A 15498-nucleotide genomic window follows, 5' to 3' on the forward strand; every position below is an offset into this window, starting at 1 on the left:
GACTGCATTATGAAGTTTGTTCAGCGTTCGGTTTCAAATGAGTGCAGATTGATTATGTGGTGAATGGAGCTATATTCCCTTGCTAATCCTCACCATTTAACAAGGTATGTCATTGTATTGGGTCTAATTACCTCAGCAATTCACCAAGGGTAGAGGGCTAAATATGTTTTTACGATCCTCACCCCCGGAGAGGCTGTAGCGGGAGCATTTTTTAAAGTGTTTGTAGCTGACAAAAGAATGTCATTAATTTTACCCGTCTTGTATCTCCATTCACTATATAGGTCTTGGATATGCAGTTTAACAAATAAAAAGGACATGTTGTAGTAACTATGTAAACAGTAACCCAGGCTAGAGCGATTGATTGGTAGTGTCAGGTCATAGTGAACTAGAACTTGGTCAACAGGTCAGTGTTCTTTGCATTAGTTAAAAGTATCCTTCCCTTTGCATGATCGCAGAGAGGTGCTCGTAAGTTACTGTCCATGGTATGGCACTAATCCAAGGAGTGCACGTAAATCCATGATGCCTGTAAGAGCTGGTGCATTTCTGATCCAGGGATGGCTATCTCTCTTTGAAGCCCAGGTATTAATTGAACTTCATGACGGTGAGCCCGTTCCATTGCAGACGCTGGAGATGGACTTCTTCAGGACGTCCTGTCACCAGAAGGTCCTCCGAGTACAAAACTGCATCAGTACATTCTCCACAGTCTTTTAGAAGAATGAGGGCGCTGAGCTGACTAAGCATGGGTGGTAGTAGTTATATGAACTTGTCATCAAGCAGCATGTATTGGTATGCAGCAGCCAAGTCAATTTAGATTGCGAGGAAGAGAGCCTGCTGCACCTGCTATTGCTAATATCTCATAAAGCATTTCCTGTTTCTTATTTTCAATGTTATGGAAACTTCTTGAGCAAAATCTAACAGCATCCTTTACTTTGCCCCGTGACCTAAGATGGCATATTGAGGTCATGTGACCCTTTGAGATATTGCCTTCATAGCTGTTTCTGTCCACAGTTGTATTCTGTGATTCTCTCGGTTGTGAGGTCTTGTTCCACTGTCTGTATTTGATATACAAAGTAGACCCCTGATGTTCTAATAGACGGTATAATTAATTAAATTATATTTTAGGCACAATTGGAAAGCAGGTCTCCAATATTTGGGGATTGTCAGTAGCTCTAAAATCTTGCAGGAAGCTGTGTATCTGCAAGCAAAGCTTCTGACACCCATGTGTAGGGGAGAGCTACTGTAAGGGTCTGAAAGCAGAAAATGACTTTTAATACTATAATTAAACTTGAGAACCCGGAAGGGGTTAGTAGTGTGTTTGTGTGTAAATGATTGAGAAAGTGCACATTGAGGGGAGTGTGACAGGGTGGCTGAGTCGGTGACGTCACGGCAAAAGCAGGAACGTAAATAAACTGACACCAATACTGCAGTTTCAAAAAGAAGGACGCAGCTGAACGGACGGACGTCTTCATTATTTGAAAAGACTAAATCAAGGCATGCCTCCCCTCTAGACGGTGCCTTGACAAATTGTGTTAGGAAGCAGTCATTTGTCATTTCCACCATTTCAATTTCGTCCGTCGTGCCGCCATCGGGTTTTCCCATTTTATACAGGGGAAGTTGAAATCGCCCATTAGTATGGCTTCTCCTTTTCTACACGCATTTCGAATGTCATTGTACAACAGATTATTTTGCTCAGCGTCTGAATTTGCTCCTATTATTATGCCCTTTGAATTTGTGTCCATTATTCTGACCCATATTGATTCTGCATTGTTTTCTTTGTCCTGATTTAACACCTGGGCTTCAAGGCTATTTCTTATGTATAGCGCTACCCCTCCGCCTCTTCTGTCCTGCCTGTCTTTCCTATACAGTGTGTACCCACTAATATTATATTCGTCTCCATCACTCTCAGACAACCAAGTTTCTGTAACACCTATCACATCGTAGTTACTTGTTAGTGCAGTAGCTTCAAGTTCTAACATTTTGTTTCTGAGACTTCTAGCATTAAGATAAATACATTTAATAGTGGTCTTACCTGAGTTGTTGCCCTTGTTTTGATGTAGTCTCCCTTCAGTTTTTTTGTTTTCTCCCCCCTTCCTTTCTAGTTTAAATGCTTCTGTACCGCCTGAAGGATCCTTTCTCCGAGTAGATTGGTTCCCTTTCTGTTTAAGTGCAGTCCGTCCCACCTGTATAGATAGTCCTTGTTGTAGAAAGTGCTCCAATGTTCAAGAAAGGTGAAGCCTTCCTGTGTGCACCACGATTTCAGCCATGCATTTTGATTTTGTATTTCCAGCTGTCCATATGGTCCTTTGCAAGGCGCCGGCAGTATCCCAGAAAATACCACAGTTTTGGTCTTGTCTTTTAATTTCCTTCCTAGCTCTCTGAATTTGTTTTGCAGGGATCTTGGCCTGTCTCTTCCAATGTTGTTTATACCAATGTGGACGACTACTACCGGGTCATCTCCTGTTCGTTCTAGTAGCCTGTCCACATTCTCAGTGATGTGCTTGACTGAGGCTCCTGGAAGGCAGCACACTGTTGTAGTAAGGGGGTCCAAACTGCAAACTGAACTTGCTGTGTTTCTCAGTATGGAGTCCCCAACAATCATGACCTCCCTTCTTTTTGCTGCCTGGTCAGCACTGTTTATAGGGTCCTGGGTGTTGTTTCTTTCATTCTCTTGATGTTGGTTTTGGTCATCTACATGTTGAAGTGGCTCAAATGTGTTGGCTGTCTGGATTTCTGGTGGTTGTGTTTGATGAAGTTTCTTTTTTTCCCTGCTTCTGCCTATCTGTACCCAGCTGTTCCGACTCTCTTCCATCTCCCTGGTGGCTTTCAGTCTGCTAGGGGTGCAGATTTCCATGAATTGTGGGTGTGTCAGCTCCTCAAGCTCCTGTTGCTGTCTCATTTCCTCCAGCTCCTTTTCTAGCAGGCTTAATCGCTGAAGCAAGTCCTGGATGGTGCGGCACTTTACACAAACTTGGTTGAGCTCTGTTGGGTTTTCTCGGATTTCCCACATCATGCAGTTGTCACAGATTACTGGCTTTTTAGTTTAGTGTAGCTTCTGCAGCTGTCAACCTGCTTTCAAACTGCTTCTAACTGCTTGTATTTGTCCACGACTGTACTTCTCCCACGATGTCGCTTCCACGCGCTGTCGCTGGGAAGTCTGCCTGCCTTTTTGAATGTAATGGAATGAAATTTTCTTTGGAATGCAATCATTAAAAACAAATTATATTTGGAAAGAAGATTATTGGTGTTCAAACAAATGAAATGGCAGCTCTTCTCATTGTGTTGTGGATTTTCAAGAGAGTTCTCAGTCGTTTTCCGTTTGCAATGATTGTGATCAGCAAGGGGTGATACTGGACTTTATCTCTATGGTAACTGATACTTCTGCTATTTTTAGTTTACAGTATAGTATTCGTTGTGATTCACAGCCATAGTTTGAAAACCTCAGACATTTTTCTAATAAGATGTCACAATCCTGTTTGCTTTGTATAATGCTAAGAAACAACACAGAGAACATACTGCAGACTTTACAGTTATTGTTATAAATAGAATATACACTTTATTATAATATAGCAAAACCTATCAATCAAGGACCTTTGTACTGAAGGTATATAGTTGAAATATATGTATTTCTAAATATAGTTTTCCTCTATGAAAACAGTTTTAATTTACTGTTTTAGTTTCTGTACAGTTATTTTACTTAAATCTAAATCAAATGTGCAAAGAAGTTACCTCATGTTGCATCCAGGTTTTCAGGGGGGTTAGTACTTTAGAGCAGGGGTTCTCAACCGGGGGTCCGCGGCCCCCTAGGGGGTCTTGAGGAGGTTTCAAGGGGTCCTCCAAAAATAAACCAGAGACTGTGCAATATTCCCTGCATGCTTATGACACGCTGGAACCTATTAACTTCAGCATGTTGTGCATGCGCAGAAATTAACGCATTCTCAGGTTACGTAACACGTTCTTGGGTTATGTATGGTGTAATAGAGCGGGAGCACGACAGATTACAAGGCAGAAAAATATTTGGAAACACACACAATAAATACCAGATATGGATACATTTTTAATTCGACCACCAGCATCAAAAAAACCAAAACACAGAATGAAGATACAGAACTTCCTTCAACAAGTTCAACTGTAAGGGCTGAAGAACAGCAAGGAGGTGGTGTTGGGAGTAATAAACCCTGCAAAATTAAGGAAATGCGAAGACAGCTACTTGAATTTCGGTTTTATTTGTACTGGAAGTGGAGATATACCTCAACCGCAGTGTGTAATTTGTGCACAAGCACTGTCCAATGAATGTTTGAAACCCTCAAAATTACAGAGACATTTAATTACCAAGCATGAACTATATAAATATATAAATATAAAGCAACATTCATTTTTTAGCGAAAGGCTAAGGAACTGCTTGGTACTGAAGCCGTAATGAAATCCACAAATACCGCGGATAAAAACCTTGTAGTGTCATTGTTAGGGCTGGGATTTAGTCATGTGGTCGCGGGTGTCACGGATTCCGTAACTTTTGCTAGTGTCTGCGATATTTGCTGATGTGCGTGACTTGTGGGGATGTTAGTAAATTGTGTTCCATCTGTATGTGATTTTATTGCAAATTGTTCATCTTATTAACATTCAATTTCACATTTTAAAAAAAAAAGCGTTTATCGTTTATTGATGTGAATAAATAATTACATATTTTGCTCAGGAGCCATTGCAGCCTTTGACACTGACAAACATGAGTACATTTTCTGTCTACCACAATATTCTTAGGGAAAACTAGCGTTCCATTAAGCCAACAAACCTCTCAACATACATCATGGTGTACCAGAATAAAATGTGAAAAGAAAAATACAAAAAACAATAAACTTGCACCACAACAGATGAAATCGGTGAGCACAGAGACATTGTTTTTGAACTTTTTACTTTTACAAAGAGAGATAGACTGCAAGTCTTATTTTAATAATTTAAATTTTGCTGTCCTGTTTTTTGTTTTTTTTTTGGAGTAGAAAAAAAAATCAAACTAAGCTCTTCTATTAAATACTTCTTGAAAGTTATGTTAACAGTTCATAAATTCAGTGTGTGTCTCTGTGTGTGCTATACTAACTGCCAGCATTCGCTGCGGGACATACATTGAACAGTTTTCTCTTTTTAATTTGAATTATTGTTCCACTTGTTGTTTAATTGTTGTACGGTTGCACTTAATTTAATGTACACGTCTCGTGTCAGCCCCAGACCCTCTTTGTGTTATCCTTGTGTGTGTATTTCTCTCCCATCTGCTTACCCTTTCCCCTGTTTGCGTCTTTATTCTCTGCTTAGTTCAGTGCTTATAAATGCTACTGTTAGTTAGTAGTCACCGTTGCAGAGCAAATAAAAAAGCAACAAATTGACCATTTGCTTGTCTCTTCCTTCTTTGCTGAACCTGTGCGCACCAGGCGCCACAATATGCTTTTATTAATGACAGTTATTTATTTATTTATTTATATCTCCGTGACTTTATTCTCCTGTGATTTTGAACGCATTGACCGTGACTGCTCCGTGGTTTACGTCCAAATCTTCTGTGACAAACTCCTAGCCCTAGTCATTGTACATAGTGGTGCAGAAACTTTGTAAAGCAAAAAAATTGCATATGATTGCTGAGGAATTGATAATGCAGTGTGCCACTGAAATTGTAAAGGAAATGTTTGGAGAGCAGAAGGCCAAGGAACTGGCAAAAATACCAATGTCAAATGACACTAGCAAACGATGGATCGCTTTTATGTCAGAAAACATAGTTTTGCAATGCATTGATTGGCTGTGTGACAATGATTTTGCTATACAACTGGATAAATCCACAGACATTTCTAAAATGTCCCATTTACTCGCCTATGTTCGGTATGTGTGGAATAAGGGAATAAAGGAAGACTTTGTTTTGCAAGGAGCTCAAGACAACAACAAAGTCAGACGGTATTTTCAAACTGTTAGATGATTTTATGACTTCAGCAGAAATCAGCTGCACTAATTGCATTGGCGTCTGCACTGATGGAGCCGCAGCAATGACCGGAAAGCATTCTGGTGTTGTGTAAAAAATAAAAGCTGTTGCACCTCGCACTATTTGGACACATTGCTTTTTACACTGAGAGGCGCTTGCTGCGAAAGATATTGAACCAGGTCTTCACAGTGTTCTGAACACAGTGGTAACACCTGTTCATTTTATTAAATCCAGAGCAACAAACTCCAGGTGTTTTGCTGCACTTGAAGACAAGCGTTGAATTGACAACAGAACTGGCAGAAGACACAGAAATTGGACTATGGTCAAAGGTGCTTTGGACTGTTGATGCATGGACAACGACACCTGTGCCTTCTGCCAGTTCTGTTGTCAATTCAACACTTGTCTTCTTTCTATTCCTTAAGGATATTATCTTCAAGTATTGCTCATCCTTGTTAGACAGCTTTTTGGGTCTTCCAGTCCTGGGTTTGTCAATTACAGATGATGTTTCTCTGTACTTGTTGATTATGCTTCAGATACTACACCTTTAAAATCGAGTGATGCAAGCTATTTCACTCAATGTTTTTCCTTCTTTATGCAAGTCAAGGTTGTTATAATAGTTGAAAACATTAGTGGAGGCTTTGAGTAAATTGCTGATGCTCATAATGCATCAGAGTAGAAAAATACAACATGTCTAAGACTTTTGCACAGCAGTGTATATATATATATATATATATATATATATATATATATATATATATATATATATATATATCCTTTCTGTCCACTAATTTGTCTTTAGTTAATAATATAAAAGGACATCCACCTGCCACAATGGCCTGAAAAGGAGCTGGTGCATTGTAATAAAAATCATCACTGGTGTCTACCCGATGCAAACAAGCACCTGATCCTCTCTGTCTAAGCTGCCATCAGACCCCCTGACACTTGATTTGGTTGATTTAGGTACAGGAGGCTCCACCCTCAAATGGTTCTGTATGTCATTAAAGTGGAAAGGATGAGGTTTTCAATCAGAGGTTACACTGATTATTGTACAATGCATGGCAGATGAGTTTTATCTTTACCAGCTAAAACTCCTCCCTTCCATTCTACAGCTGTCTTCTTATCTTTCTCTTTCTCTTCCTTTCATATCTGGTACAGTATTTTGTTAGCTGCTTGTATTTTACAATATTTTTTGATGCATTATATTGATGTTGTTTATTTATTATTATTATTATTATTATTATTATTATTATTATTATTATTATTATTATTATTATTATTATTATTTATGATAAACAAGATGTAATTTAAAATCAAAAACAAAAAAAGTTGCTAGTTTTGAGAGGAGGTGTACGCAGCCAACAGACTACTGTGTTGACTTCAGAAAGGGGTGCTTGACTGTTGTTGCTGATGAGTGAGTGAGTGAGTGAGTGAGTGAGTGAGTGGGTGGGTGAGAGTATGTGTTGGTGCTGGGAAGGGCGTTACTGTGATGGGAAGCCCAGGAAGAGCTGTGCAGGGAGAGGAGTGGGTTCGCTGCAGTGCGGAGAATGCCATTATCAGTTCCTCAGCGTTTACTTGCACTGTCGCGCTGATTCACTGTGACAGTTCTGCTGATTTAGTGACCTGACGGACAGAGCTCTATTTATAGACTGAGAGAGAGACAGAGAGATGCAGAGAGAGAAAATGGGTTACATTGTGCTGTGCACACAGGGTGATGAGAGGAAACGGAAAGGAATTGGACGACAGATTAGAAACACACCAGACATATTTAGCACACACTTTTGTGTCAATAGGCTTTGTATGGCTAATTCATTGGTTTTGAAAATGGCATCTCTGACCATTGCTCTGTCTGCCCACATTATTAGGACCTGTGCCTATTATTGGGTTGAGCCACTGTTTGTCCTGATCACAGCTTTGGCACAGTATGGCTTAGACCCCACAAGGTGATGGAAGGTGTCTCCAGGGATTGTAATAAATTCAGTTATTAATATTATTAATATTTCACAGTCTATGCAAAAAGGTAGGCAGAGGATGGGGTTGACAAATGTGCCACGCAAGTTAATTTCAAGCATGCAATCTGGAGGTCGTGGTGGCCATTGATGATGCCTGAAGTCTCTGTCATGCTCCTCAAACCATTCACGGTTCTGGTCATGGTGGATGGGTGCATTATCATCTTGAAAGTAGCTATCGTCATCAGAGTACAAGTACACCATTACTTGGTGGACTTGATATGCAACAATGCTTAAATAAAGGAATAATGCACGACAGGGTGTGTGTTGTGCTGGGATAACATAACGCCTCAGGTGGCTCGAGGGCACGAGGTCTCTGTGGTTAAAACTGTATTGGAATACATATTTTGAATAGCACATGTGTGTACTGTATTTCTTTTGCATTGATTCTTTGAAAAGGTTTTCATTTCAATATTGGATGAAGAGCACCTCCCTGCTCCATTTTTCTGAAACCGTTTTAATGGGCTGAGAAGTGACTTTTGCCAGAGCCATGTCAGCATGTTTGGTTGCAAATTTACAATGCCTGAATTTATCAGCCCCATACAAGATTTGAATTGAGCCTGAGTGCTGAGCGCTTATGTTTCCAGTATTCTGTATTGCCCATTTGCTTTAGTTAAAACAGCACTTCATTTGTAAGAGCGCAGATTGAGCTATACAAGAATGAAGATTCCTGTAGTTGTAGTATCTGGCTGTCAAAACAATGCCAGTGTGACCATTAACTAGGCATGCCCATGAGGAGGTTCTAAATCTCATGTTTCTGTGCAGGCTGTTGTAAAATGAACGAATTAGTAAAATGGCTAATCTGGTCACAGTACTGACTCCAGCTCAGTTAGAATAAAGGGTGGAGACAAACTACTGGGAGTCTGTATATACAGGACCAAACTGTTACCTCGTCCATACCTAAATAATGTGCGAAAACTCTATCATGTGATTATTTCTTATTATAGTGTGGATAAGGTATTTATGAACAGATCTGTAAATGCTAACACTGTTGTTTAATGACTGGTATGGATGAAGAGAATTAATCAATCACAAATCTTTACTTCTTATATAGCGGCTTTCGTGATAAATCACCTCAAAGAGCTTTACAGATAAAAAAGAGAATTAAGAAGTCAAAAAGCTGTGAGAATATTCTTCTTTTCATTGTAAATGAAGGTCTTTTTTGTGCCTGTGAAATGCTTCGGTTAGATATCCAATATTCAATAACCCAGGCCTTGTTGGCTCTGCAGTTTGTTTACATTCCCACACAACCTTCTCGTCTTCTTACCACTCTGGGAATTAAACAGACATTGTGTTGGAGCTCACTGAAGCAAGATGAAAAAATAAACAAATCTTCTTTTTAATATTGCATTTTTTGTGTTTTCTTTAATTCCCTAATGTTCTTTCTGCTAAGATAGTTACAGTGCCTTGCGAAAGTATTCGGCCCCCTTGAACTTTGCGACCTTTTGCCACATTTCAGGCTTCAAACATAAAGATATGAAACTGTCATTTTTTGTGAAGAATCAACAACAAGTGGGACACAATCATGAAGTGGAACGAAATTTATTGGATATTTCAAACTTTTTTAACAAATAAAAAACTGAAAAATTGGGCGTGCAAAATTATTCAGCCCCCTTAAGTTAATACTTTGTAGCGCCACCTTTTGCTGCGATTACAGCTGTAAGTCGCTTGGGGTATGTCTCTATCAGTTTTGCACATCGAGAGACTGAAATTTTTGCCCATTCCTCCTTGCAAAACAGCTCGAGCTCAGCGAGGTTGGATGGAGAGCATTTGTGAACAGCAGTTTTCAGTTCTTTCCACAGATTCTCGATTGGATTCAGGTCTGGACTTTGACTTGGCCATTCTAACACCTGGATATGTTTATTTGTGAACCATTCCATTGTAGATTTTGCTTTATGTTTTGGATCATTGTCTTGTTGGAAGACAAATCTCCGTCCCAGTCTCAGGTCTTTTGCAGACTCCATCAGGTTTTCTTCCAGAATGGTCCTGTATTTGGCTCCATCCATCTTCCCATCAATTTTGACCATCTTCCCTGTCCCTGCTGAAGAAAAGCAGGCCCAAACCATGATGCTGCCACCACCATGTTTGACAGTGGGGATGGTGTGTTCAGGGTGATGAGCTGTGTTGCTTTTACGCCAAACATAACGTTTTGCATTGTTGCCAAAAAGTTCGATTTTGGTTTCATCTGACCAGAGCACCTTCTTCCACATGTTTGGTGTGTCTCCCAGGTGGCTTGTGGCAAACTGTAAACGACACTTTTTATGGATATCTTTAAGAAATGTCTTTCTTCTTGCCACTCTTCCATAAAGGCCAGATTTGTGCAGTATACGACTGATTGTTGTCCTATGGACAGAGTCTCCCACCTCAGCTGTAGATCTCTGCAGTTCATCCAGAGTGATCATGGGCCTCTTGGCTGCATCTCTGATCAGTCTTCTCCTTGTATGAGCTGAAAGTTTAGAGGGACGGCCAGGTCTTGGTAGATTTGCAGTGGTCTGATACTCCTTCCATTTCAATATTATCGCTTGCACAGTGCTCCTTGGGATGTTTAAAGCTTGGGAAATCTTTTTGTATCCAAATCCAGCTTTAAACTTCTCCACAACAGTATCTCGGACCTGCCTGGTGTGTTCCTTGTTCTTCATGATGCTCTCTGCGCTTTAAACGGACCTCTGAGACTATCACAGTGCAGGTACATTTATACGGAGACTTGATTACACACAGGTGGATTCTATTTATCATCATTAGTCATTTAGGTCAACATTGGATCATTCAGAGATCCTCACTGAACTTCTGGAGAGAGTTTGCTGCACTGAAAGTAAAGGGGCTGAATAATTTTGCACGCCCAATTTTTCAGTTTTTTATTTGTTAAAAAAGTTTGAAATATCCAATAAATTTCGTTCCACTTCATGATTGTGTCCCACTTGTTGTTGATTCTTCACAAAAAATTACAGTTTCATATCTTTATGTTTGAAGCCTGAAATGTGGCAAAAGGTCGCAAAGTTCAAGGGGGCCGAATACTTTCGCAAGGCACTGTATTCACCAGGCTTACTAATGAGCGATTTGCCACTGTAATTGTAACCACTTTTGTTCTGCAACTGTGGCAAGCCTTTTACAAGTTTACTATAGTATTTCTTCATGGTAATTTTGCAGTTTTCTCATGCTTTTCCTTGGTTATTCTATGCTGTGACAGAGTGGCTGAATGGTGACGTCACGGCAGAAGCAGGAACTTAAACAAACTGACACCAAATACTGCAGCTGCAAAAGAAAGATGCGGCTGGCCGCCGTTTTATTTAAATACAAAAATAAATAAAAAGTTCAAACAAAAAAAAACTGTGGTCTCAGAGGAATATAAATATTTTAAATAAAACAAATCTCGAACACAAAATAATAAAAACAACACAGGTCAGGCTGGGCAACTGCTGTCACTGTTCCTGTATTTAACTACGTTTCGTTTTCTCTCTCCTCGCTCTCTCCGCTCCTGTCATACACCCCACCTCGAGCGCAGAGAGCTGCAGGCTTTTATATCGTGGCCGAGGGGTTTAACTGGCTAGTAATTATTTTATTACCCCTCGGCCACAATCTGCACGAGTGTATTAACTAACTGCTGTGGATGGGGCTTCCCGTCCATGCTACTAAATAAAATAAAACACACGGCTACGCCGTCACATATATTTTTAAATAGATACAAATAAACACACTGTGCCTCGCCGTCATAACTACAAATAAATCATAAAACAAACAAACACAAAACAATAATCTGCATAGGGGCGGAGGGGGAAACCCTGTTCTAAAAATAAATAAATAAATAAATAATACGTACAGGGCTGCTCGCCCTGTTACATATGCATTTAACAAAGTTTAGATGATGTCTCATAGCTCTTTGGGCTTTACACTGTTTACCTATGCTTTACCATGCTTTGCCTGTGCTTCATTACACTTTGCTATGCTTTTACTATTGTAAACTGTATATTTATAACATTTTTCTAAATGGAAATTCTATTTGTCCCTTTAAAACACAACTATGGGACCTCTCAATAGTGCTTCAGTAACAAAGACACCAACTTTTGTACTCTGGGGTAGGTTTAAGGGTGTTTCTCAGTAGGGAGGTGGAAGCTTCTCGTGAGTGTACTTCAGAGGTGCTATTGACATTAAACACTTTTTTGTGACCTTATGCATCCTGACAGATAATGGCTTTCCAGAGTGAAAAGTACACATCCTTTTCTCGGTGCTGTAAAGATGTATTTTGTGTCCCCCAGCTTGACTTATGCTTGCCCTACTTGTGACAGAGTGAGAACCCTGCACGTGATACATGTATTGTATAGTGTATATCTGGGCGGGGGGGTTGTTTCTGTCCAGCACCAGGGTTGACTACCACTGGTGTATATAGTTGGAATGGTGTGGCCTTGACTCGCTGGGTGTGATCGATCCCCTGCTTATTAAGATCATTGTCATTTGAGAAAATATGTTAATGAAAAGACCCGCAATATACTAATTTAAATGTTTGTTGTCTCTTCTTAGCGAGATCTCTATATGAGAGAATAAGTAGCGGGAGTTGAGTTGTGGTTTGCTGCAGCAGAGGGTGCCTGAAGGAGTAGCCCCTCGCTAAACCGGATATGTTTGGCCGACATTAGGATTAGGTTAAAAAAAATACAATAAAATTGCACACACATACATCTATAGTGCTCAATGTATTTTAAATGTATTAATCATTGCGCTGAAATAACACTAATGTGTTTTGGGTAGGCTACACATTACATTATGAACAAAACAATTAATCTGTACAGTACGCCTATGCAGTATACAGTACAGTAGTAAAAATAAATGAAACACCTAGTGCACTTACTTTTTACTTTAGCCTGTAGGCTACCAGTCTGGTAACATAAACTAAATCATGCTGCTGCATTGTATACATTGGTGTACAACGTGAATAAAAGATTATTTTAAATTGAAACAAAATCATTTTAGCATTTTTTTATTATTATTTGTACTTGAGTAAAAGTACAAGTATCACAAAAATAAAGTACTTAAGTAAAGTACAGATCCCAAAAACAAATACTTAAGTTACTTTCCACCCCTGCTTCTGACTTCAGTGGAAAGCTCCGTTATTTTTATTTTTATTTAGTATTTTTATAATAATAATAATGATACACTAATAATAATAATAAAGGTACACTTATTCACTAGAAATTATCTCAAGGAACATCACAATGAAACTATAAAAAAAAAACAATGCAACCTGCCGAATTTAAAAGAATCCAACGATGCAACCTGCCTAATGTCAACTGGAATAGAGTTCTACAAAGGAGCAGCGCAACAGCAAAAAGCGCCAGCTCCAGCTGATTTAAGATGATTTTCTGGAACAACTAAGGGTTTTGCATTTTCTGATCTCAAAGAATGAATAGGAATATACAGAGTGTGTAGTTCTTGCAGACAGGATGTCCCTAATCCATGAAGGACCTTATAAGTTATTAGGGCAACTTAAAAATCAGCATCATGATGAAACCCATCGAAATGCTTTACAATAAAATCCAATAAAAGACGAAACAAATAACAAAACCCAAATTTACCCAACTCCCAGTCATGACACGTCTCAAGGCATCAAGGCCATCAGTCTTAAACACCAGAAGCTGAATCTTCTTTGAGTCCTATTGCTTAAATTGTGTGATGTGTGATGTTGACTTCCACTTTCTGAGGTTGACTGTCACCTTCTAGTCGACTAGTACAGCTATGGCCAAAAGTCTTGCATCGTCCTATAGAATTAACTAATTTTGCTTTATACCATATACCAACCATTCAGGGCCTTCTTCCCTGTCAGTAACCAAACAGCTGACCCTAATGAGTGACATGTCTTGCAGCCAGTAAGATGCTTGACCCCAAAGACACTGCTCAGGTGAAATAACCTAGGTAGTGCAAATGTAAGAGATTTCCTGGAAGGCAAGACAACCAAACAAGTAGTACCAGATGCCATGTTTTAAAATGAAAATACACGTTTGCAGTAGCATATGTTTCTATCCAAACTGCACTTTTGAGATCAACGTAGTGAATAAATGTGCATGACAGGTAAGATTGATGAATCCCCATTTAGTTTGATGGATTGTATCAGCACACACTCATAATTCACTGTCCTGATGTCAAACTAGTAAATAATCATTTTAGAGTCCTCTGTAACCCACCACTACAGAAGCAGCTCATTAAATTGTGTTTAAAAAATACAGAATTACAAGAAAAGGGGTTCTCTGTGGCCTCTGTGCTCAAGTATCAGACTGTGCCTTCACCACTGAAGGCACAGTCCGAAACGCTTGTGTACATAATTTACCAAAGGGCTCGCATTGAAGACACAGGTCGTCTCTCATGTTTAAGCAGCCATTCACATACACTGAACAAACAAACCAACAAATAAACATGCTTAGCCAGCACTGCCCTGGCTATGAACCTGTTTCTGCAGGTAAGAAAGTGGAGGACTAGATCTACTGCAGCCTATACTATGTTTGATCCCTTTCTCTCATTCATTATAATGAGCTTTTGAGTTCTGGATTAGTGAACCTTTAGCTATGTTAACTAGAACTTGATGCATCCGACTGAGGAAATGAGGAGTCAGCTGTGACTACACCACTACTGGCTTTTTTAATCACTTGAATTTGTCTGCAAAATGAATTAAATGGTTTAACTTTTTGGCAGCTAGGCTTAAAGCAATGTATAACGTATAAAGCATTATGATAAATTGTTAATGGGTGGGAGGGACGCTGTGTTCCTTTCATGCGTGAAACCTGTTCAGTGTGTTACGCATAAAAGATTCTGACATGCACAGCAGTGCTTTGTAAATATTAATTTAGCATTAAGCAAGCCATTTTGTCTTTTTTTTTCTTTGCAGTTGCCCTGAAGAACCACAGTTGCACGGGGGTAGCAGGCAAGGCCAGTAGCCCTGACAACAGCAATGCGACAGGATTGATTGATGGATGGTTGCCTGAGGGCGAGCTTCTGTTGCAGGTTGGTGCTGCAGACGATCTGCTGTGTGACATCATCGACAGCTCTGACTCTGTCTTTTAGAGATGTTTATCAACTGTGGTTTGTGCGAACGAGTGAATGAACAGCCATTCCTTTTGTTTTGTCATTTTTTTGTTTGTTAATGTACTACAGACACTACTGTATAATATTCTTGTTTCTTGAATGGTTAGTAAGAATGATAAGTAATGATCTAAGCAGAAACAACAAATACACAATTGTATATCATCTATTATATTTGATATTTTTTACACCAAGGATACACCTTCAGGGTGCATTATTTAAAAAAGTGAGCCAAACTTTTCAACTGTAAATTTCCTATGTAATAAATTGTGCTTTTGTACATTGATTTAGCAACTTGTCACCAGCAATAGTAAATAACCCTGCAGTATACAATACTACCACCTGTTATTGTGGAGACATGGTCATTGTGACAATATTGTTACCATACTTGTCTGGGCTTTACAATGGCTACCTATGCTTGACCATACTTTCACTATATGTTACTATAAGGGACATTGCATTAGTGCTATCACT

At 39.4% G+C, this 15498-nt stretch overlaps 1 protein-coding gene across 1 annotated transcript in view; it reads left to right on the forward strand.

Moving 5' to 3' along the window:
• The window catches only part of LOC117413422 (aryl hydrocarbon receptor-like), a 93854-nt gene that overhangs the window by 29548 nt on the left and 48808 nt on the right, over positions 1-15498 (forward strand). The window contains exon 3 of the mRNA XM_034022602.3: positions 14831-14946. Within this exon, the coding sequence (XP_033878493.3) occupies positions 14831-14946 (116 nt within the window). The remainder of the gene's footprint in view (positions 1-14830; positions 14947-15498) is intronic.

Source organism: Acipenser ruthenus, chromosome 10, assembly GCF_902713425.1.
Source record: "Acipenser ruthenus chromosome 10, fAciRut3.2 maternal haplotype, whole genome shotgun sequence".
NCBI lineage: Eukaryota > Metazoa > Chordata > Actinopteri > Acipenseriformes > Acipenseridae > Acipenser > Acipenser ruthenus.